Source organism: Lycium ferocissimum, chromosome 5 (genome assembly GCF_029784015.1).
Source record: "Lycium ferocissimum isolate CSIRO_LF1 chromosome 5, AGI_CSIRO_Lferr_CH_V1, whole genome shotgun sequence".
Taxonomy (NCBI): Eukaryota; Viridiplantae; Streptophyta; class Magnoliopsida; order Solanales; family Solanaceae; genus Lycium; species Lycium ferocissimum.
Genome location: NC_081346.1, coordinates 70829790 through 70854415, shown reverse-complemented (window position 1 = coordinate 70854415; position 24626 = coordinate 70829790). Strand labels below are relative to the sequence as shown.

The following is a 24626-nucleotide window of genomic DNA, read 5'->3' as shown; positions in this document are numbered from 1 at the left end:
CAGAAAATGACAAAATTACTTGTAGTGACCTGAGTCATTGCTATACAGTGCATATTGAACACAAAATTAAGAATCAAATCAGCACGTGAGAGGACGAGTTGAAGACAAAATTAAGTTAATAAAAGTATGATCTCTCTAACAATTTAAGCTTTAAATAAGACGGACTCCATAATAACGGGTTTAAAGCTATTGAGAAACTTTGTCCTCCATATTTTCACTTGTATATGCTTCAGGATTAGCAGAAACCTAACTTTGATAGAAACAGTTAAAGAGGAAAACATAAATTGGAAGGGCATTGGTATATACATTGACATTGTAAACTTTTTTTTTTTTTTTGTTTTAAACTATTAAATGTAGTTTAACAAGTGATAAATGACTAATTATCATTTTTACCATGCAGTCAGTAATGATTATTGTAAAACTTAACCTTTTTATTACCTTGTAAATAACTTGATTATGTGTATTTACACCTTAAGGGGATGATAGACAAGTCTTTCTAGGATACAATATAATGCAAATTTACTTAACCACTTTCCAGTGCAGGCTTGTATGTATAGAGTTGAAAGAAGGATGGTCGGAATAATCATCTTTAGAATTCGTTTAAATTTAAAACTTATACATCTAAATTTTAAATTCAAACTTTAAATAAAGCTGGAAAAAACTATAATATATAAAGCTTTCATACTCATTTTACCCTTCCGATATGAGACAATCCCAGTTCATAAATTATAACAAGCTAATAAAAAGCAAGAAAGTTCTTACTGAAAATCTGGTAGAGTAAAGCCAAACCAAATTTAAATGGCAGAAGACCAAAATTACAGTTAAGTGAAATCACAACAATGCATGCATGCAAGCACTACAATTAAATGGCAATACCCAAACTTACAATTAAATGAAATCACAACACTGCATGCATAATAACAGCAACTTCAACTTATTAGCTCAAATATACAAAAGAAAACAAAGCCAAAAAGAAGAGAAGGCCGTGGGGCGAGTTGATTGCACCAGAAGATACAGAGGAAGCAGAGTCAGAATCCGACGAATCATCTTTCTTTTTCGGGTTTGGTGGTGAAGGAGCGGGTGTCGGTGCTGGCGGTACAAAGAATTGCAATGGGAGAAGAACCTTGTCCACTTGATAAATAGCTAGTTGGCTATCAATGTAAATTGTATTAGAGATACTTGCATTGACAATTCCAGTTGTTATATTCACTGAAGTCCCATTTGTTGTTATGTTGATAGGGAATTCGCGGTTACTGGTTCCACCGGCTTGTGTCTGGACCGGGTTGCTAGCAGTTTGGAACTGGGAAAGTGAGAAGTATTGAGGGAGAATGTGGAATTTGATCAGTTCTGATTTCTGTTGAGCATTAAAGGAATTCAAAGTCCCAGCTTTCATGCTCAAAAATGCATTATCTGGTGGCACAAAGATAGTGATGCTGTTGGAATTGTTGAGTAATGAGGTAATTTGGCTGATTTCTTCAGTGGTTTGTAACAACCGGATAAACGTCGAACATTGTCCTGCCTTTTCTAGGATCTTTGTCACATTAGTAGGGCCAGGTGGTCCCGGAGCAGGAGCGGAAGCTTGAGCAGGTGGTGGAATTGGAGATGGAGATGGACCTTGAGCCAAAATGCCAATGCATTGGAGAAACAAGAAGAGAAAGGGTGACACTAAGTTGTGTTTCATTTTTGTGCTTTTCCTTTTTACTTAAAGCTTAAGTTGAAGTTGTTCTGGTGGTGGCAAAAGGAGACTGCACCATTTATATAATGAGGGTGTAAATTTCTTGCTCTAAAGCAATTAAGAAAACTACAAAAGGGAAAAGGATAGAGAAAAAGTTAGTGGGTATTGGGATGAAAGGAAATGAATTGAGAATCATGAGGTTTCAAGTTCAAATTCTAGCAGTAGTAAAAATACTAGGTGATTTTTTTCCCATCTATCCAAGCCTTGGTGGATAGTTACTCGATACTTGTGTTGGTGGGAGGTAACACATATCCCACGCAATTAGTCAAAGTGCGCGCAAGGTGGCCCAAACACCACTGGTATAAAAAAAAAGGGGAAAGGGATGGAAAAAAGTTAGTGGACTATTGGGATGAAAGCAAAGGAGGGTGATGTTTGGTGAAAGGTTTACATATAAGGTGAGCAAGTGGATAATAGTTTTTTGATGATGTTATAGCAGCTGCTGGTTGTTTGCTTGTGATTGAAGGAAAAACAGATGGGAAAAGTTTAAATTATTTTGAAGTTGTGAATCCCATTCAGTTCTCTATTGTAATTTCTGCTGGGGTACAATCTTTCTAGTTGGAATATGTACTCAACTGCTAAAATATTACAGGGGAATAATCATCATCAATCATCATTGATCCAAATGGTGGGACAAGAAGGCTAGTACTGTTGCAAGTTGCAACTTGATTGGTCACAATCCAGAATATATTGGTACAGCTAATGATAATGTAATGCAACACAAAAAAGATTATACTCGTACATCAATTTGTTGGTTATTAGGTATGATTTTGCAATATCAATGCATGACAAAGATAATATAACAAAAGTTTAGCGGCTAAGAGTAAACATTCAAGTCCCAAATAAGTTGAGGGCTACATAAATCCTCACTAACTATGTTTCTCCATTTAAATTCATCCAAACTCAGAGTCTAGACAAGATAGTGCTAGATTGAGTATATTATTACTCAAAAGAAGTACATGATGATCATGCATTAGTTGCAAAAGATTATCCTTCAACAATAGTTGAACATTTTAGTGAAGAAATTCAAGTTGTCCCCCTCAAGTCTTTACTTGGCATGAAGAACTTCACTCTACCTTGTTTCTGGTGGCAGATAGCATAGAATTGACCATGTGTACCAGTATGCATCACTCAATTAACCACGCGTTTATCTCAAATTAGCCAGCATAAAATGAGAAAGTAATTAAAATAAGTATCAGAAGAACTACTATATTTGATAATGTTAACTACATCAGTTACCCGCTCCACAACATTCCATTAGAGAAGAAAGACAAAAAATGGTAACCACAGAGCAGAACTTCTTGGAGAGGAGTATAAGAGCCTTCTGTACTTTGTACTGTGCATCCTTGCAGCAACCATGTGAGGAGTTCCTTGGCAACGCCATTAAGAAAACATGAAAAACAAACACCATCGAGGTAAAAAGTGGAATCCGCTAAATCCCCCACCTGGAAATCCTCCTTCAGAGTGGAATTAAGCGGCTGCGGTCCTCCGCCGAATGGGTTGAACCCCCCCCCCCCAACCCAAACAAAACCCCACACCCCCTCCCCACCCCGCCTCCCATTCCTGAACCCATATCACGATGTCTTCTCCCCCGTCATATCATGTACGTTTTTCCTCACAGCCGAGGATCTGGTAAGAGAGGCATGACATTGAGACAAATAGCAAAATGTTCAAAGGATGACTGGCATGACATTGAGACAAATAGCCAAATGTTCAAAGAAGTCATCCTTTTTCAAATCACGATTATAGCAAAGTAATGTTCGGCAAAATGATAATAAAGGAGAAGCAAACAGGGGAAAAGTTGAAGAAAGACCATTTTACACAACGCTATCTGTTAACAGATTGGCATACAAATTCAACCCATAAATGTCACCACCCACCATGCACTGACATAATATTTCCAAACTACTTTATCTGAAATTTCTCACTTGTGTTATCAATCTAACATTGCAAAGTAGCTACTTACAAATATTTTCAGTATGTATAGAGCCAAAAAACCACAAATCGGAAAACTAACCCAGAAAACATGGAAAACCCAATATCTTTGACACAGTAGTAAAATGGCCAGATTGGCAAAGGGTTTTCAGAAACTTTTAAGCTTGATCTGGTCACCGCCGATGCACACAAAGATATCTTGTAGAATAAAATAAGATGACCCAAAATAATGAAAAGGTTGAAGCTATTAAGAATTCTGTCCACCAATATATCAGGTATCACACAACAATTGCAAAACCAAGTAAGAACAGAAACAGCCACGGATCAAACGAAATCTGAAAAGATGGAAAAAAACAAAGCAACAAACCTCATATGCGGCTGGTATTTCACGAAACTTGTTTCTGCTTCTTCTCTGTTGTCAACATTCTTTTCAGGATGTCATTGCAGAACAAGCTTTCTGTACGCCTTTTTGATCTCTAATACAGACCATATCTTTGACACTCCCAAAATCTTGTACCAATCTTTCCGTTGGTTCAATTTCAAAGATCTCTCCTCCCTCATCAGTGTCTCACGAATATCTATGTTGCTCGGACTCGGATGCAGATCTAGAGGTTAGATTCTTCATCACATAAATTTTAGGATTCAGGGTTATGGATCCAGGTGCAGATACTGTGAGGAGATACGGCCAATAAATGTATACTACAACATATATAGTATATAAAGGACAGACCTTGTTCACGAAGCATCTCGTGTTTCACGCAGGGTCTGGGGAAGGCTGCACCCCAAGGGGGTATAATGTAGGCAGGATATCCGGATACAAGCATCAAGAGCTGACTCCACAGCTCGAATCCATGACTTATAGGTCACACGGAGACAACTTTACCGTTGCTCCAAAGCTCCCCTTTGACATATATAAGTATGTACCTTGATTAATAAAAGTTATTGAACTAAAACTAATAAGATTCAATTCTTTATAAACATCTCACAAAATATCTCGTGTTATAGCAAAACATTTCCATACTTTATATAACTATATATGACATGAACCCGAAAATCAAACCAAATACCCAATTAATCTATCCTGCTTGGTCATAAATGTAGTCCAAACCACCCAAGGTAAGGTGACCAAATCCGATGTGGATCTCACACCCAAATCATATCGGATCGACACTGGTGCAACGGGGATTTTGAAGGGTCCGAGCAACAAAGACAAATATTTATATCCTATAGAAGTGTTCATAGATTAAGGCTAAAAAGATACACCTCTACAGAAAGGCCCACAAAAAGAACAACAAATCGCTTGTGCAAAAACCACGCTAACTTGGTTCGAGTCAAAAGGAAGGACCACACTTAGACTGCAGACAGAAAATGATTCTTTTTTCTTTCCTATGCTGACTTTTGGGTCACGGTTATCAAAAAGCTTCCGCGGAGGCATCAAGTCCATGTTGCTATTCTTGGATCCAGGTAGTAGTACCCTTGGTGAAATAATTTCTTAAATGTATCACTGCATATGGCTTTTGCCTTGGGATACTAGAATGTTTCCAATCCAGCCATGTTTTGGAAACCTTAATTCTGACATTTGTTGCTTCAGTCTGACTGTCATCTTTTGTCAATGAAATGGCTTTAGCTTAGAGAGATCCTAACTGATTTTCCCCTTCTCATTTATCACCTCAAAACAGTACGCATATGTTGCATGAGGCAATAAGGTAAAAAAGGAGCTTGAGGTGGTCCACTGCTAGTACTCACATGGACTCCACAATAAAAATCTGGGTGGAGCTAGGATGAAAGTGTCAATATTGAGTAAATAACAGATCTTTATAAGAATGAAATCCCTATGTTTGAAGGAGCAGGAAGGAGGAGATTGAATACCTTTAGCTACTTCTATTGTACAACAACAACAACATACCCAATGAAATCCCACAAAGTGGGGTCTGGGGAGGATAGAGTGTATGCAGACCTTACCCCTACACCTTAGCAGGTAGGTAGGCTGTTTCCAGTTGACCCTCGGCAGAAGAACAAGCTACTTCTATTGTTGTCGAAGAAAATATACACAGGTCTAATGGTGTTATTGGCCAATGTTGTTTGTTTTCCTCTTCAAACCAAAGAAAATAGTGTTCTTCCTCCGATGACGTGCGCTTTCTTTATCTAAACACATATTATATGAGATTAGATGCTGACCTTCAAAATATTACTCTTTTTCTTTTCAATCATTGACAATTTCTAAGCAATAATTGACAGAGTCACCTGTCTTGGTTAATCTACTCCACCTTGAGGCAAGAGAATGAAATACTTACCTCCCAAATTCGTTATTAACTTAGTCTGGAAGAATGACTACGAGAAATTAAATAGAGCACTTGTGTGAATAAACTGAAAATAGGATGATATTATTTGAACAAATGCTGTGTTTCCAGAGCGACGTTACCTTATCTTGGTGAGTAAATTATGTCTATCAATTAACCATGAAAATTGTGTCATTCCCTACTAATCTTCAAGCCCCTCCACAATTATCTATTTTTCTTAAGATCACACCTATTTGATGGGCCATGTACCTGTAACTGCAGTGCATCTGAATTGTTAGGATGCAACATCTTAGGGTGTGTTTGGTACGAAGGAAAATGTTTTCCATGATTTTTTTTATTTGAAAACAAATGGGTTTTTTTGCTTATTTTCTAGTGTTTGGTACGTAAGCAAGAGCATATCCAATCTAGCAAAACACTTTGGGAAGTGGGGGTTCGGGGTGACGGGGGGTGGGTTGGTCAAGGGTTTGGGGCATTGGTTGGGTGGGGAGGAGGAGACACTGAACTTAAAATGTCATCTATGGAAATTGTAATGGAAGTCATTTTCCTCATTGTTTTCCTAGAAAATGTTTTCCTCATACCAGACACACTCTTAGTTTTTCATTCCCAGAAAACATGAAATGTGAATATCAAGGAAGAACAAGCAATGGGAGCAGGATAAACTAGTGATGGTGAAATGAACACTGCTTGCAATTATCAGAAAGTTTTGCCTTTTATTTCTATTTAAGACATTTCAAACTTCGTGTAAGGAATTGATACAACAAGCATAAAACTCAAATTTGTAGGAAGTCATAGCGCAAGTACAGCAACAGAGGAGCACATGCCAGAAAGCAACTCAAAGCGATTTACCAATATTGCTAGGCTTTTGCTTAATCTGACCCGTGGAGAACAATCCTTTTTCCAATACCCAATCTTCAATCATTGCCTGAGAATTCACTGCTTGATCGGTAGGCACAAGATGTCCTGCGTTCATTACCACAACATGGGTCAAATTCTCCCACTTCTGCATATATCCAGCAAGCTCGCCGTTCACTCTCCAAACATTCCGCTCCGCCTCCAAAAACTTTCCAATTCCGTCCCACTTCATCTCCTTCATCCATGCCTCCGTTGACACCACTCCATCCCTCAAATCACACAGCCCCTGGTATAACAACACCTTAGTATTCTTAACCAAGAACTCCACCATGTACCTGTTGAAAATTGCTTTTGTTACTGCAAATTTACTAGAACAATAATAAGTAGTTTAGTTGCAGGACGAGTCTTTGTTTAAATTTAAATTTATTTAGATACGTTTGGTAAGATATTTTAGTATTTTGAGTTTTATTCTGCAGATTTTCTGTTTTCAAGTACAATTTCAATGTTTAATCTTTTTGCTGCTGCACCATCTTTAAAAAACCAACAGTACCTCACACTTTTCATCACGTCCTCGTGCAACACTTTGCCTACCAAATCACTGCACACGTCGAAAGCTATCGATTCTCTCGCTTTTAGAGCCCTCTTAATCTCTACATTGCTTAAAAACTTAGCAACCAATTCATCTTCATAAGTCTTTAGCCTCCTAAAATCATATAAAGTCGCAAGCCCAGTCATATTACTCAAGGTCCCCAACACCTTTGATCTAGCACTCGTTGCCTCGCTCCAATTTCCATTTCTAGTAAGTTGAATTGCTTCCTTTTGAAGCATTTCCAATTTCACCTTTTGCTTTTCATTAATCAACCCTGAATAATAAGCACTTAAAGCATGAGTTCCCACTTGAGTTTCAGGGTCAGTTAGTCCATTACCAATAGCAATCCCAGCTAAATTTAATCGTCTCGATTTAGGCAACCCCTCGTTCTTTTTCAGTGTATAGTAACCAAATGATGGCACATATTTTCCAGCATAACTTTCACCAGTGAGATAAATAGGTCGATTTTCAAACAGACGATCCAACGCGATAAATTTGGTTACAGCAGTAAAAAGATGTCTAGCAACTTCATGTTGGTTTCTTGGTATCTCATCTGGACTTGTAGCAATACTAAATCCAGTTCCAATTGGATTATCAAGAAAAAGGATCCCGAAAACACGATTCCAGGACCCTGGATTTTGTTCGAGCGTAAGGTGTTCGACGTTATGCCTGAGAGAAAACGAAACGCGAAAAGGGCCTAATTCATAGAAGTTTCCAAGCATAGAAGAACAACCAGGACCACCTTGAAGCCAAACGAGAATTGGGGTTTCATAAAGATTGGTTCTTGGTTTTTGAGCTTCATAAAAAGTGTAAAAAATTGATGAATTAGTTGTTGTGTTAACTATTAGGTAGCCTGATTTTGTTGGGAGTGCTTCTTCAGGAAAGGAAGATTCAAGAGTTATTGCTAATGATGATAAGCAATTGGTGAGTAATAAGAGGAGTATAAAGAGGTGTAGTTGTTTTATTTTGGACTCCATTGATGGTAGCTCCAACAAGGGCATTGATGATTGACCTGTGTCAGTTATAAAGTAGAGGTACTAAAGATAAGAAAATGCCTTAATTTTTATTGTTGTGCACTTGTCCATAAGTACAAGGTAAATATTCTACTACACAGGCGGATATTCTTATCTCTGAGAATTCAAGTAATAGCCGGTATAATCCCATAAGTGAGACTATCGAACCTTAAATCCACTTTCCATCGCTCTTTTTAGGTTGGCACTGTTTAAGTGATTGGCGGAAATGCCCTTGAGACGAAGTCTTTTTACTTTCGTTTGGGTCATGGTAGCCAGTGACCGAAGCTACTGGTAGTCCTGAGGGGGCGGGTTTAGAACGTCGTGAGACAGTTCGGTTCCTATCCCATGTTGGATTAAACGTATTCTGGGCCGGAGCAATGAACCTATTTGAAGTGGCCCATTTTGTACCAGAGAAGCCTGTGTACCTATCGGGCGCCGATAAAAGAGAAAGTAGCAAGATTTGTTTCCGCTAGACCCCTCACAGGAAAAGTAATTGGCACAAGATTGTAAGAAAGAGACGGTAAAATAGCAAGATACAAAATAGATATGACAAGAAATAGTAATATATATCGAGAAATAAGAAACTACGGGAAAACTGAATATTACTATTAAAAACTTAGCTACCTATTAACTTTCTACCCTAATTCTCGACCTCCATATTTTCTTATTTAAGGTCATGTCCTCATTCAGCTGAAGCTATACCATGTCTTGTCTAATCACCTCCCCAAGTTTTTCTTCGGTCTACTTTTATCTTTCCTAACTCCTGCTACAACCAACCTCTCGCACCTCCTTACCTACGCATCCTCGGCCTCCGCTTCCCATGCCGGAACCACCTCGGCCTTACTTCCCTCATATTGTCTACCACTGATGCCACTCCCACATTATCCCGTACAACTTTATTCCTAATCATATCTCTCCGAACATGCCCACACACCCATCTGAGCATCCTCTTATCTATTATCTAATTCTGAGCATGAAAGTGTTGAGCAATTATTGTACCCTTTTTAATTAATATAAATCTTACCTTTTATATTGCCACCAAGTTCAACCGAACTTTAATATTAAGATAGTGAATGATTAGTGAAAAGAAACGTATAGAAAAAGAGCACCTTCAACTTATTAAATTATCCTTCAATTATTGATGAAATGTAATTTTTTATACTCATGTTTCTCTTTTCATCATACTCTATCAATTGTTGTGCTCAACAACATATCCAGTGTGATTCCACAAGTAAGATATAAAAATATGTTGTTGGACAGATTTGAACCCTCGCCACCAAGGAGAAACCTTCCACGCAGTGCCCTTAGCACCACAACTACTATTTTCCTCAAGTGTCGTAAATTCGCCTTATAGACATTGGATTTGTTTTTGGATGTAATAGTGTAGTACCAACTGCAGCCGGGGTCGGCATGAGACATCGGTTCTTAATTAACATTCTTTTGCCACTATCTTTTTGATTGGTTTTGTTTAAAAATGAAAAGGTAAATTTTTGAGGCAAAGATTTCTCACAGAGAGTACGCAGTGACAAAATGATCATTATCCAACGCCAAAAGTTTAACTTTCCAGTAATATGCATTTCCTAGACAACTAACTCATAATCTAGTAATTTTACTGTTACAAAAACTAATTCCGTCACTTTAGTATTACAAATATAGCTAGTTTAGTGATTACTTTTACAAAAATAATTTTGTGACTTAAATGTTACAAAAAATAAGTTTGATGACCATCAATTAACCCCTCAACCAACCATGCCTCTATTCCAAATTAGCCAGTATAGAAATGAGAAAGTAATTCGAATCTTCTGTCACTTGGCTTCAGAATAACTAGTATTTGATAATGTAACTACATCAGTTATCTGCTCCACAACATTCCATTCGAGTTAGGAAGTTACACATGGACCTGTTATCGATCCGAATAATTCTCAATTCTCCTCAAGTCTACTGCTACTGAATACATAAAAGAAAGAAAAAATGGTATTCGCGAAGCAAAAACTTCTCGGGAATGAGTATAATAGCCTACTGTACTTTGTGTTGTGCATCCCTTGCAGCAACCATGTGAGGAGTTTCTTGGCAAAGCCATTGGGAAACATGACAAACGAACACCATGGAGGTCAAAAATGGAATCCGCCAAATCCCCCACCTGGAAAACCACCTTCAAAGTGGAACGTATACTGCTGCCCTCCTCCTCCGCCAAATGGGTTGAATCCCCCACCGCCCATTCCTGAACCCATGTCATCAATGTCTTCTCCCTGATCATATCGTGTACGTTTTTCCTCATCCCCGAGAACCTGTTAAGAGATGCATGCCATTCAGACAACTAGCAGAAAGTCCTAACGGGTATTTTATTCTTTGTTTTCCAAATCACGATTAAACAAAATAACATCCTCAAAATGCGCTAATAGAGGAGAAACTAAGGGTAGAAAGTTGAAAACAGACCATTTTATACAACATTATCTGAACACAGATTATGCACATTTTCAAATTAATTTATGTGATATTTAACAATCATAGTCTGTAAATATTTGACGGAGACAAAAAGTGCTCACTTTTGCCAAACTTAAAGGACCAAAACTACCCAGTTAATACTTAAGGGACTTTTTTGAATCTACTACCCAGCCAGGATAAGGGACCATAGATGTCATTCCTCTCATTAACAAATATTTCCAGTACGTATGGAGCAAGAAAACCACATGTTGGAACACTAAACCAGGAAACATGCACTGGGCCAAATATCTCTGATACAGTAAAAGAACCAAATTGGCAAAGGATTGTCGGAAACTTTTTAGCATAATCTGGTCACTGCTGTTGCTCATAAAGATATCTTGTAGAATAAAATGACCCCCAAAATATCAAAAATTTGGAGCTATTAAGAATGTTGCCATCCATTATGAGGTATCTTAAGACTGTTGCAAAACCAACTAAGAACCGAACAGATCAAACGAAAATAATGGGGAAGAAACAAAGACAAACCTCATATGCAGCTGCTATTTCACGAAACTTGTTTTCGGCTTCTTCTCTGTTTTCAACGTTCTTGTCAGGATGCCATTGCAGAGCAAGCTTTTTGTATGCCCTTTTAATCTCTGATACAGATGCTGTCTTTGACACTCCCAAGATCTTGTACCAATCCTTCCTTTGACTCAATTTCAATGATCTCTCAGCCCTCATCAGCGCTTCACGAATATTCCTATCCTATAGAAGTGTACTTCGGGATTATTTGATTACCAGATTAAGGCTAAAAAGATAACCTCGAAAGAAAGGGCCACATACATACATATATATACGTACATACATACATACATACATACATATATGGATTCATATACAAAAATCAGCAGATAAGCAACAACAATCGCTTGAACAAAAACCATACGAACTTAGTTTAAGTCAAAAGGAACGACTTTACTTTACTTGGAGGCGCACTGAATCATGTATCTTTTTCTTTTCCTTTTCATATGCCGACTTTTTGGTCATATTATTACTCCCTCCGTCCCAATTTATGCAACACTCTTTCCTTTTTAGTCAGTTCCAAAAAGAATGACGCATCTATTTTAGTAACATTTTCACTTTTAATTTTCTATTTTAGCCTTAATGAGATGATTTATAGTCACAAAATTTCTACGGCGTATTTCAGACCGAAAGTTTGAAAAGTCTTCCTTTTCTCTTAAACTCCGTGCCCAGTCAAATACCTTCACATAAACTTCACATAAATTGGAACAGAGGGAGCACAAAACTTGCAAAATCTAATCCTTGTTATGAGAAAAACACATATCATATCATATATCTACCAGGTGTTGGGCAAGATTGAGTTGTCCTGCCAACGTTTTGTCTCATCTTAGATGTAGTATACTACATTAAGAAACATTACGCTGAGGAGAAGAGGTTTAAAAAGGGAAAAAGAAAACCACAGCAAAATGTTGCCAACAAACCTGAGGAGATTTTTCAGCTGCTTCTTTCAGATCTGCAACAGCTCCCTCCCAATCTTCTGTTAGAAGCTTGGCTTCACCCCTCTGCAAAAATATGTCCAACCCAAAGATTCAGCATTTTTTATGGTGGAAACTAGATATTTCTAAGCAAACAACTTGGTCTAATACAATTCGGTCATCCTAATGTCATTGACTGTATTTGTTTAAAGGTTGAAAATAGTAAAAATCGGATAAAGAAAGAACCTGCACTAGAGCATCAATAAGCTCTCCATCAAGCTCAAGGGCTTCTGAACAGCTTGATATAGCATCCTTCCCCCTTCCCAGCTTCACCAAGACTTTACACAAACCAAGATGAAGATTTACATTATGTGCAGAATGGTTGGGGTCCATTGCCAAGGCTGCTTTGTACTCCTCCACGGCAAGACGAAGCTTACCCTTACTTGCATTATCTTCTGCCTGCATGAAAGCTTAGGGTTTGAGAATTTCACATTGTAGCACCTCTTGGAGACATGGACCTGTTTGGCCATAAAAGTCATTCACTTTTTTTCCGGAATACTTTTTCACTTTACTTGAAAATCAGTGTTTGGCCATGAAAATTCCAAGTCCAACTTGAAGTTGTATTTCAAATTTGGAAAGCAGGTTACTATTTTCCAACTTAAATTTCACTTTTGAAGTTGTATTTAAATACATTCAAGCATGAACATCGCTCCAAACATACTTTGCAAAAAGTATAACCAAACACAACTCCAACTGAACATGAACATGGCTTCAAATATTCTTTGCAAAAAGTATAACCAAACACAACTCCATCTTCAACTCCAATTCCAACTCCATAAATTCCAAATAAATTGAGAAATATTTGAAATCTATGGCCAAACGCCTAGAAACAGGATAAAGGGAAGATAAGGAGGCTTACACTTTTAGTCTTTTTCAGCAAGTTTTTCAAGCCAAAATACGTTTTCTTCAATTCCCCATGCTCTGGGTCTGAACGGAGACCTTTTTGGTAGTGCCTGAAGAAGGGTGTAAAAAGCTTCTTTAGAAATCTCCATAGCATAACGTTAGGTTTTTTCCAAATATTCCCTCCATTTTTTAAAGGGAAGTTATAAATTTGGCCACTTGTCCAAAATAATTACAGCCACTAGCCAAATATATAAAAATTATACATTAGCTATGTATAAAATATGTATATTATATGTAAATATACATTAATATACAAAAGATATACATTTGCCGGCTATTAGATGGCAATACAATGTAAAAATTCCTTTTTTGGGGTTCTCTCTTTCACCTTTATGCTGAATTCCCTTTTCTTGGATTGGTGTAGTGGGAGGCAGGACAGAGTGGACCAAATTGATAGTTTGTCAGGCATACCTTAAGGCAACATCATGATCGGCTAGATAGTAGTAGGCACGGCCTCTTAACAGCAAAGCCTCCAGATTATCTTCATCCTCTTTAAGCATGTATCCTGCCTCCAATATGACACCAGAATAATCTTTATCTGCTAGCAATAGCTTCACCTTAAGGAGTTTGGCCTAGAAATTCATAAGTAGAAGACATTATTATTGGTACATCAATAATACAATACAACCACATCCTTAAAGATGACAAAAACCTCAAATTGTTAGAATGAATACCTTGGAGCATGCTGGAGAGAAAACGAGTACGACTTTATCAATATATTCCAATGCTTTTTTAATGTCACCTGTGTCCAACAGGCTGGTAGCTGAATCAAAAGCGCTCTTGGCTTGGAGCAACTGAGAAAGCTCCTTCTCTGCAGCTGAGTCTCTTGGTTTCATCTCCAGAAACTTTTTGTAGCTTTTTTCTGATTCCTCATATCTACATTAGCCAAAAAGAGATCTCCAAAATCATAGATGCTTGAATGCTAACTAATCAGAAACAAGGCTTGAGGGATCATAGAAACATTTATGCACCATTCAAAAGTAAGTAGCCCACAATTTGAGATATTTAGGTAACTTGAGGAAGATGCCAATGAATGAAGAGGTACAGGAGTTGACTCTGGGAACAGTAGTTTTGAGGATATACTGGTATATTCAAGCATGGGCGGATTTAGGTAGAAGGAAGGGGATCCAAACACCCTTTGTCGGTAAGTTACACTTTATATATAGGGTCAAATCTGTCTTTTATGTATTATATTAAATGTTGAATCTCCCTGACTCAAGCCAGAAGCTCAGCTCAGTGGTAAAGGGGAATTCAAATTCTCTTAGAGGACACAAGTTCAAGTCTTGCTAACCACAGTGAAGCATCTTTTTAGCTTTAGGTGATTTTTTTTTTTTTTGAATTCCCTTGGCAAAAATCCTACCTCCGCCACATTCAAGCTCCGGAGTCCGGACATAATACAAACGGGTGTTCCATATCCACACAGCTAGCAACATAGATATCTCGAACCTACATTTATTCTAGACTAGCTGAAACAACAACAACAACATCATACCCAGTGAAATCCCACAATACGCACAATACGCTGAATGGATACCCTACTAAACATGGTTCAATTATTGTATTATTTGTTGTTACTATTCTTTTCTACGTTATTTGCAACATGGTTTTTTCACTACTGTATTTACTTTTCAAACCTGCTGGCTTTTCTTGAGCCGAGGGTCTATCAGAAACAACCTCTCTACCTTCACAAGGTAGGGGTAAGGTCTACATACACATCACCCTCCCTAGACCCCACTTGTGGGATTACACTGGGTATGTTGTTGTTGCCCACCCTACTAAACAAACACTATCATCGTAATTCTTTGCTGTCTAGAAGCTGCAAATCTACCCAGCATTAAATGGAAGATGATAGGAAGCGTCTAAAATATATGTCCACATACATCAAGCAAGCTATTATCAGGAAGACCCCACTTCTAATATGCTAGTGAATTGATCTCTAGAATCAAAGGCATACATGAGTTTTGAGCTGGCATAAGAAAAATAAATAAATAAATTATTGATTTCAACCTGCACAATTGACGAAGGAGAGATGCACGGTGCCAATACGCCTCTGAAAGCGCTGGGTCTGCCTCTATGGCTGCATTTAGATCATTAAGTGCCTCACTGTATTTCTTAACTTTTACATTTTTTGTAACTCTCTCAAACAATGCAGCAGCATCACCAGGTTTGGTGTCTACACGTCAAGAGTAGCAAAAATATCAGAGAACAATATGCGCCACTTCAATTACGAGACAAAAAATCTGTAAAGCATGCTCCTTTGTGTTTCCTAACTAGATGGATAAATAAACCCTGATGTTTCATCCCTTACATGAAGATTATCTCCTTGATCCTAACAGCAATAATTGGAGAGGGGAGCTTAGACACATAACGAGTAGGCATGAAACTCCCTTCCCATTAAGTATTAAAACCGCCCCTCGATAAGATGCAACTTACATTACTTGATGCTAGCAGGAGCTTGAATAATAAGAAATAATCATTCTCATCAAGAGCCTCCCCATTTCAACCAAGAAAAATGAGCTTTGACAAATATGAGCAAAAAAATATTGAAGTATTTTTTTTTATCAAGTAAACGTATTTTCATTCATAAACATGGCCAAAAATTGACCGCATACAACGGGTACACCAACAGGTAAATCATCTACAACAGGATATGATTCTCTACAAACTCCACCCAATCATCTATACAACCAGGAAATCTATGGGTGCGCCAAAAGAAAATAAGAGATCGGACACTACTCCTCAACTGAAAAAAGATCGACTCTACTCCCTCAAAAGCTCTCCTACGTCTCTCCAAACCACCCACATTAAACCAAGTGGGACACATTCCTAGCCTTACGTCTTCAAGTTTTTAGTTCAAGCTCCAAACGTGATAATTTGAATCACGCTAAAGATATTAAGAGGCACATGATCTCGTCGGTTCATCCTTATCGCAAATACAAACTGCTGGTCTCACTCAAGACAACATCGAACAACAATTTAATTCCCTTCCCCAACCCAATAGCTCCTTCCCCCCATTTTAAGTACCAATGGCCCACATTTTCATCACTGCAGCAATATAATCACCCCTTTTTCATCAGTTTTCCCAATATAGTTTCACTCACTACTGCATAACCTAAGATTGGCACAGTTGAACTTTCTGTCTAACCTTTTTTTTTCACTAACATCCTTATCTAAAATGATGCCTCACATCCTCATTATCAACATTAAAGAGAAGAAAAATAAAGCAAATTGCCTAAACAATATACATTTTAATCGAGTAAAAATTTATCCTTTTTCACTACTACTTTCTTTAACAATTAAATTTATGATTTTTATACTTTCCAAGTAGAAATTACATAAGTGGATAGACTCTAATACTCAATAGTCATTCTAATCATAAGATTTTTTGCTCAAATCTTGAAAGTTAAATCTCCAAATGAACTGTCACTATTATAATCACATATATTCATTCAAAAATGCACAAATCTTGGTATCCAAATTTACAGCTAAAAAAAATAAAGAAACCCCAAATCAAGAATCAAACAATATAATCATAAAAATTTGATCTTTACCTAATGCAGATACAAGGGGTTGAAGAAAAAAAAGTTGGCAAGCAAATATAAAGTTGAGTATTAATGCTGTAAATAGAAAGCTCCATAGTTTCATCAATGGCTCCATTATTTAGATTTTTAATTGGCTATAGATACATACAATACATATAACATATATATGTATATATGTGTGTGTGTGTGTGTAATTTCAAAGAAAGATATATATAGATTTGTGTTTTTTTGAAACAATGTGAAGTTTATTTGTTTGTGTTACAAGTGATGACAAAAGAGTTCAAAGGTTAAAAGGATTATCGTGTCATACCACGTTAGATTAGCCTATCAGTAATCTCCACGTGTCTTTGATTTAGTTGGTGTCTGTGGGTTTGTCCATTGAGATCTTCACACGTCGGATTTGCTATGTGCTTTTTCTCTCGTTAGGGGAATTAAATTTAATTTGTTTCGATTAATACATAATTATTAATAACATTTTATTTTAATTAATAATAATAATAAATAATATAACTTTTATCGGTTTTTGACCATTTCTGGTACGTATTGGATAACAATATTATATGATACATTCTTTCTCTCATAACTTCTTACCTTTTATGATCAGACTCGCAAAAAATTTATTTACTATTCAGGAAGATTAGTCGTATTCTTTCTTTTCTTTTTTTTTCAAAAAAAAAGGAAAAAGAAGCGTTTTAAATACTCGTGAAATTTTCGATTATTCTTCCACAAAATCAACTTGGTGGAAGTGATTGTTTTTGCTTGAAAGCCATGGTGGTGGTTATGGCCCCACGAGAGAACGGAGAGAGAAAGTTTTTAGGGTTTTGAGAGAAAAATATATGTATTTGTGTGTGTTCTATGATATAACTACAATTATTGTGGTTGGTGGTGTATTTTTGTTTTTTCTATATATTTGTGTATTTTGTTCAAATTAATTCCATCGATTCATCTAGTTTCAAATACACGGTGTAGCTAAAAACATGGTAAGTTTTCTATATATTTATGTATTTTGTTCAAATTAATCCCATCAAATACATGGGTGATGCAAATTGTTACTCACACAAATACATGAGATTTAATATAAAATTGTTTGGAAACTTCAAATACATTAGTTATGCTATCAAATATATAAAATGAAATCAATATTGATAAAACATACCGCTAAATACATGGGTGATGCAAATTAATCAAATATTATATTAATATAAAATACATTTTGATTGGAAAGAAATACATTAGTTATGCTTTCAAATACATAGGTAAATAAAAAACGAAATCAATATTGAAAACTTCAAATACATTGGCTGTTGATTGATCGTGTTGTTTTGTTAATGTATTTTCAGAGCTGTTGAAGATTTAATTTGAAATTTGAATTTTTACGTTTGAATGTTGAAGAATGCATGGAAGAAGAGAAACGTGTAAGGAAAGGGAATATTACACTGTGGAAAAGAAGGTTAAAAATATATTAATATACTCATTTAATACCACTACGATTCGAGGCTAAAATCAAGGAGCCTTTTTTTTTTTTTACCGTACTTTGGCAACAAATACACGCGAAAACATCGACAAATCGCTTGAACGAATGGTAATAATTAAAGGAGTAGTTACAAATGGTAGGAAAGTTCATAGTTTTGAGAAATTTTACCTTAAATTTAATTTGTTTCGATTAGAAGAAATTACATTTTTTTTTTCTATTTCCTATCCGGTGTCTGGTACCCGTATTGGAGCGCGATTATATTGAATTCACGCCTCATAGGGACTCATTCGGGAAAAGCTCTCCCTATTAAGGATTTTTTCATACTCAGGACTCGAATCCGAGACCTCAGCAGCCTCATCCTCTGCACCACATACTTTAGTGGTAGAAATTAGTTTTTTTTGTCTTCACATGAAGTCTTTTTGTTTTTTCTCAAAATCTGAACATGTAAAATATTTTTGTTTAAAAAATTAATAAATATAAAATTTATATAAAATATTAGCAGTAATTAATCAAATATTATATAAATAAAATATTTTTAAAGAAAAATTATAATGATAGCCGGGGATAAATGAGCGAGGTTGGTGGTGGTTTGAATGATGGCAGGGTCTTTTTGTAGGGGTGACAAATTTAGCCCACGAAATCATAACCCGCCAACTCACTCAAGCTTGAACGGGTTATTGATCCACTCATTTTTTAGCTCAGTCTATTGAAATTTGGGTTGATATATAGGGGCAATTCCTTGAAATACCCTTCTTGGGATAATTTTATGTTTCGCTTAAAATTCATGTTAGCCTGAACCCCCACTAAAAATCTTTTAAAAGTGTGCCTCATGAACTTTTAGTTATGTTAACTAAAAGTCTACCGGATGCGTACTTTGCCTTCGAGGCATATATTTTATTTTTTTGCTTTTCGAGGCAAACTTTTAGTTATGCCTTAGGAAAAGTTTTGCCTTATGGGGCATACTTTTAGTTACTTAACTAAAGTGTGCTTGTGGATAGGCATAACAAAGTATGCCCGATAGAGCAACTTTTCCTTAGGGCATAACTAAAAATTTGTCTCATAAGGCAAACTGCCTTGAAAAAGTTGCGCCTTTTAAAGGACTTTTCCTGTAACTTTTTGGTTTTTCCTTAAGGCATGTATGCCGGATCCAGCATACACGGCCCCCTGCCCTGCCTTGCGAAATTATTTTTTTATTTTATGCCTGAGCGGGAGTTCGAACCCAGAACCTCAGGTATTTGCCGATCTTTCCAAGCGAAGGGCAAAACTTAAAGACCACAACTATGAAGGGCAAAATTTAAAGACCACCCCAAAAGAAGGACAATCCGTGCAAAAAAATGATATCTAACCCAAATTGATCCATGAAAAATTTTGTGAAAATGTGTTCAATTTTTTTTATTTATTTGATATGTTATATATAACCATAATAAAGAAAAATAATAATTTATTAGGTATTAAAGAATTATAAAAGAACAATAAGGTAATTAAAGCTTAGTAAGAATTGGGCGGGTTAGGTTTTGACCCGCTTTTAACCCATTTCAGCCCGAGTAACATTTGGGCAGGGCAATAAGCCAATAACCCGCTCATTTCTTAACTTAATCCATTTTGACCTGCCCAAATTCAGTCCAACTTGCCCATTTGCCACCCCTAGTCTTTTGGTAGCTGGTTTGGAGGTGAGTTTTGCATAAATCAAACCTTGCATAAGTAATACCATGTTTGGTAGTTTGTTAAGAGCTAAGTTATTCATGTATAAAATTAATACGATGTTTGATTTGCAACTTAGAAACTCCACATATAACTCATAAATGTATAAGTTATGAGGTAATCGATGTGTTATTTTATGCCGGCTAGAAGGTAAAATAACTAATACACGAATAACTAAACCCTACATAACTAATTCTCGCATAATGTAATACATAAATCCTCCAATAACTTATGCAGGTATTAACAATACCTGCATAACGCCTAACCAGCTACCAAACGACCCATGGTTACCGTCTGTGGAAATGTAATAGCTAGTGGTGATGGTGGTTGATAATGGTTAATGATTGTGGTTGGTAGTAGTTACTGGTGGTGAAAACTAATAGTGTGGTTGGTGGTACACAATGGTGGTTGATGGTGCTAATTGCTAGTAGTAATTAGTGGATGAAGTGGTAATGGATGTTAGCAGTGACAATTGTAAATTCTGGCTAGTAATGGTGATGATTGATTGTGGTGGTGATTTACGGTGATGGTAATTGAGTTGAAGATGGTGGTTATAGGTGGTGATTGGTAGTAGTTTTATAATAGTGAGATGGAATTTCTTCTCTAGAAAATCATATATCGATACTATTTTAGTGATATTAAAAACTTTGTTATAGATCTTATCATTTAGACTTATTAAATCATTGTAAAATTTTAAAAACAAACGCACTTTATGATTGAGAGAGGTTTTTATGTGTGTTCTTCAAGAGAAATATGGACTTTTATATATCCATAGATGACAATTTATGGGAGGTAAAGGTGAAGACCAAAAACGCGTCTTAACGTTCGAAAAATGTAGATCGCAATTAAACTAACTAATGTACGAAAATATAGGTTGTCATTGTAAGCATTTATTTTGATATATTTCGGCGTTTCGGGTTAGCTCAAAATAATATTTGCAAAATCGGATTTGGATTTGACATCAAGTATATCTCACGTGCAGTGAAAATTGATCCGTTTCACCTTGCCAACCCATTTCTCAAGGGTACAAGGCCACTCCTTTTTACTAACTCTTTACAAGCCCAATAACACACAATTCAATGTCAGGAGCAAGAAAGTTTTTTTCACAACAATGAGGGACAATGGCCTTTCATATAAGACAACTACGAATAAATAAAAGTGGGCGACACAAGAATAAAGAGAGGAGAGAGGACAATATTTTTATTCTTTGTATTACACAGAGTTTATTTCCAACAGTTCTATTAGATGTAGTCATGAAGCAAATGAAAAAGAAGAATTTAAGGTTTTGATAAAATCATTAGTTTCAAATGCATATGATATTCTGACCTAAGCTCCAGTTTGAAGTTAAAATTTGAAAATTTGAGTTCTTGAGGTTGTGTTTGGACATACATTTTACTTGGAAAAAACTTAAAGTTTTGCGAGTGAAAGTGAAATTTCACCCAAAAACTGGTCGACGGGACCAGTTTTTGGAACTTGAAAATATTTTGAAGAGAAGGCAGCCATCGAGGCTATATGCAAATCCGTCCATCTTCTCAGTGGTTGTTCGAACATTATCGTTGATGTTATAAAGGCGAGATTACTACCCTATAATTGCCAGTTTTTGCTGATCATTAGCACGTATATTGGTTCCGAAAACTAATTCCATGGCGGATGCATGGGTAATTGTATGGTGGGAGAAAGATAGGAGACAAATTAAGGGGTTATTTTCAGCTTCTTGCCAGCTAGTTAACCAGAACTAGTTAATATAATTCTTCGTTTAGCTTCTTTAGCTAAGTCTGCATTGATCCCAAAGATTAGTAGGTCTTTCGAGACAACTTTCTTCCATGTGATTTTAGGTCTACCCATCTCCTTTTAACACCTTAACTCACTATCATTTTACACCTATGGACAGATGCATCTATAGGTCAATACAACGCAGGACATGACCAAACCATCTCAAGCGACTTTCTTTCATTTTATCTTCAATGTGTGCTACTTGCACCATCTGGCAAATGTGATCATTTTTAATTTTATCTAATCTTGTGTAATCGCACATTCATTTTAGCATCCGCGTCGCCGCAACATTCATCTTTTAAATATGCTGAACTTTAGAAGCCCAACATTCACTACTATATGACATAGTCGCTCTTATAACTCTTCTATAAAACTTACATTTCAAGTAGGCATCCTTCTGTGAGTAACATCTTCAATCGTAAAAATTATTTGCTTGATATCTATGTGAAATAAAAGGAGGTGGATACTGTTGGGGGCGAAAGGCAAATGGGAAGGAAAAGCTCAAAATCAGCAACTAACTCTTGCAGAATAGGAAATTTACAAAGAAAAAAGAAAGACAGTAATCTGAAATGACAGTTTATTTAGTGAATTTAATCCACTTCAATCTGTTGACAAACAAGAGTATAGGTGACATGTTGCAGATAATCCCAAAGCTTAATAGTTAACAGACATTTGAAATGAAATAGAGGGGGGTTTCAATCACTTCTTAGCAAAGAGATGGCTCCTCCGAGGACACTAAATAAGTAAGCTGACAGCTTTGGTAAATACATTCAAAACCCAAAATTTAGCAGCAATGGATAAATTTAATAGAATAAGAGATTGTTACATGATCTTCGAGAAAAGAAAAAGGGAAAAAGCTTCATGATCATACATAGGCACACTAAGAAAGTAATTTAGGTGAGATCAAGCTCTCCGTATAAACAATTCCTTGCTTAGCGGTGGTACGTTGAGGCCAAAATCCAAACGGTCCTCCAGATGTCCTGAATACAGAACTAAGACGTCCGCTACTTTTGCAGCACAGCAGCACTTCACCATCCGCAAACATATGTTTCGGTCTGGCGGAATGAAAAAGATTAGCCTCTTGTATTGTAATTAATTTAGTCCAAGATTCCTTGATACCATAGTCTTTCGTTACCCACAACTTAAAAGTGACCTCCCACGTATCACTGTATGTAGAGTAAAAGCAAAGCATTCCTCTCAATACTGAAACACCATGCTCGATGAACTGCATGTGGAATCTATTTAACATTCGCTCCAACAACGGTATCTCTCCATATACCTCAGTTGAATTATTAAATGAAATGATAGTATGATATTGTGAAATGATAGTAGGATATCGTAACATACCAAGCCAATGAAATGCTCCATGTACAAATGGCAAATCATCTGTACCACAATCCCTAAAACCCCTAACACGATGAACGCTAGTAGGATATTTACCGATTCTTCTCCAGGAACCACTTTTAGCGCGAGAATTTCAATCAAAACATTGTCACAATAACTTGCATTCAGGTTAATCGTAAGGATCTTATAGTCATCACTAGTTGTGTCATATCCCAATCCGCATACACAATCAGCCAGTGCAGATTCTGGATGGTGAAGTAGTATTGATTCTCTTGTGCAGATTTTGGTAATCCTTGGCATGAATGTGATGCTTCATCTTAAAGTAAGGATCAGTGATTAATGCCTTGCAAAATTTTGAAAGACATTTGAACCGAAGAAGAGATCGCACAGGTAACCTGATGAGGATGTCCATCATTATTTCCTCTTGGAAGTGAATTCCCATGACCTAGACAGGACAAGTAGAGTGCTTTAGAAGTTCATTTGTTGAAGATGTTAAATCTTTCAGGCACACACATATACATGGAGTGGAGTATATGAAAACCAAGAAGAAAGCTACAACACCTAGAGTTACAAACAAATTTGCGAGCAAACTTGTACAACTTACCTTGAATTGGTTGTGTTTTATAACTTAGCTCGTGCAATTGTTGACCAAATAAAGAATACTAAATTTCAAAGTAACGTTTTAGGGATAATCAATTGATTGTGTTTTATAACTTAGTCGTCGAAGGACAATAACTATCTAAAGATTGTTAGATATTCTAGTAAATCATTGGCATTTTTCTTTTTCAACGAGATAAGAGAAGAATATATCTTGAACTTTTTCTTTAATGTCCGGCATGATTATACAAAAGATTGAACTTTTCTTCTCCATTGCTAATCGTATTTACAATGGATTCTTTCTTCTTTTGTGTCATTTCTTCTCCTAGGGTTTCTCAGTCCTACTGCTAAACTTTGTTTAAAATGAAATGATGATTTAACTTAGGTTGACACTCAGGAGTTCAAATTACTGTAGGCGGCATGTGGGGACCGCTCCAATCCAAAATCCAATTAAATTTGGGGAAAATTGAGGTCTAAAACGTATATTTTAAAATTTCTTAATTTTTACAAAATATAAAAATATCTAATTTAATCCCAAAAAATTCACCAACCCCTCCTCCTGCTCCTTCTCCCGCCCCCGGTTTTTTTTAAAAAAACGTTTCGCCTTTTTTTACCTACCCCCTCTTCCCACCTATCTCGATTTTTTTAAAAAAAAATTTTTTGAATCTTTTTTCTTTTTGTTTTGTTTTTTTTCAGAAGTTTCCCCCTCCTCTCGCCTTTCACCTCACCCTCCCACCCCACCAATTTTTGTTTTTTAAGTTTTGATGTTTTTTTTTAATTTTTTCACCAGCCCCCTCCTCCGCACCCTCACCCCCTTCCCTACACCCCCTCCCAAAAAATTAAAATATTTTAATTTTTTTAATTTTTCACCGGTCCCCCTCCTCCCCCACA

At 36.5% G+C, this 24626-nt stretch overlaps 3 protein-coding genes and 1 pseudogene across 3 annotated transcripts; all 4 read right to left on the bottom strand.

Annotated features, from left to right (window-relative positions):
• Positions 1-755: 755 nt before the first annotated feature.
• LOC132057279 (fasciclin-like arabinogalactan protein 12) lies at positions 756-2346 on the bottom strand. Its single transcript, XM_059449813.1, has one exon. It carries the CDS (start codon positions 1679-1681, stop codon positions 938-940), a length of 744 nt encoding a protein of 247 aa, XP_059305796.1. The 5' UTR covers positions 1682-2346; the 3' UTR covers positions 756-937.
• A 4311-nt stretch (positions 2347-6657) lies between these two features.
• On the bottom strand, positions 6658-8548 carry LOC132057278 (serine carboxypeptidase-like 50). Its single transcript, XM_059449812.1, has 2 exons — positions 7370-8548; positions 6658-7154 (listed from the first exon to the last, which is right to left on the bottom strand). The coding sequence occupies exons 1-2, from the start codon at positions 8407-8409 to the stop codon at positions 6800-6802; spliced, it is 1395 nt and encodes a 464-aa protein (XP_059305795.1). The 5' UTR covers positions 8410-8548; the 3' UTR covers positions 6658-6799.
• Positions 8549-10210: 1662 nt separating this feature from the next.
• LOC132057277 (dnaJ protein P58IPK homolog) lies at positions 10211-17098 on the bottom strand. The gene is made up of 9 exons (XM_059449811.1): positions 16856-17098; positions 15312-15477; positions 13979-14180; positions 13716-13876; positions 13261-13354; positions 12588-12800; positions 12348-12428; positions 11392-11610; positions 10211-10709 (listed from the first exon to the last, which is right to left on the bottom strand). Exons 1-9 carry the CDS (start codon positions 16959-16961, stop codon positions 10533-10535), a joined length of 1419 nt encoding a protein of 472 aa, XP_059305794.1. The 5' UTR covers positions 16962-17098; the 3' UTR covers positions 10211-10532.
• A 5244-nt stretch (positions 17099-22342) lies between these two features.
• On the bottom strand, positions 22343-23749 carry LOC132058520 (F-box protein CPR1-like; annotated as a pseudogene).
• Between the last annotated feature and the right edge of the window lie 877 nt (positions 23750-24626).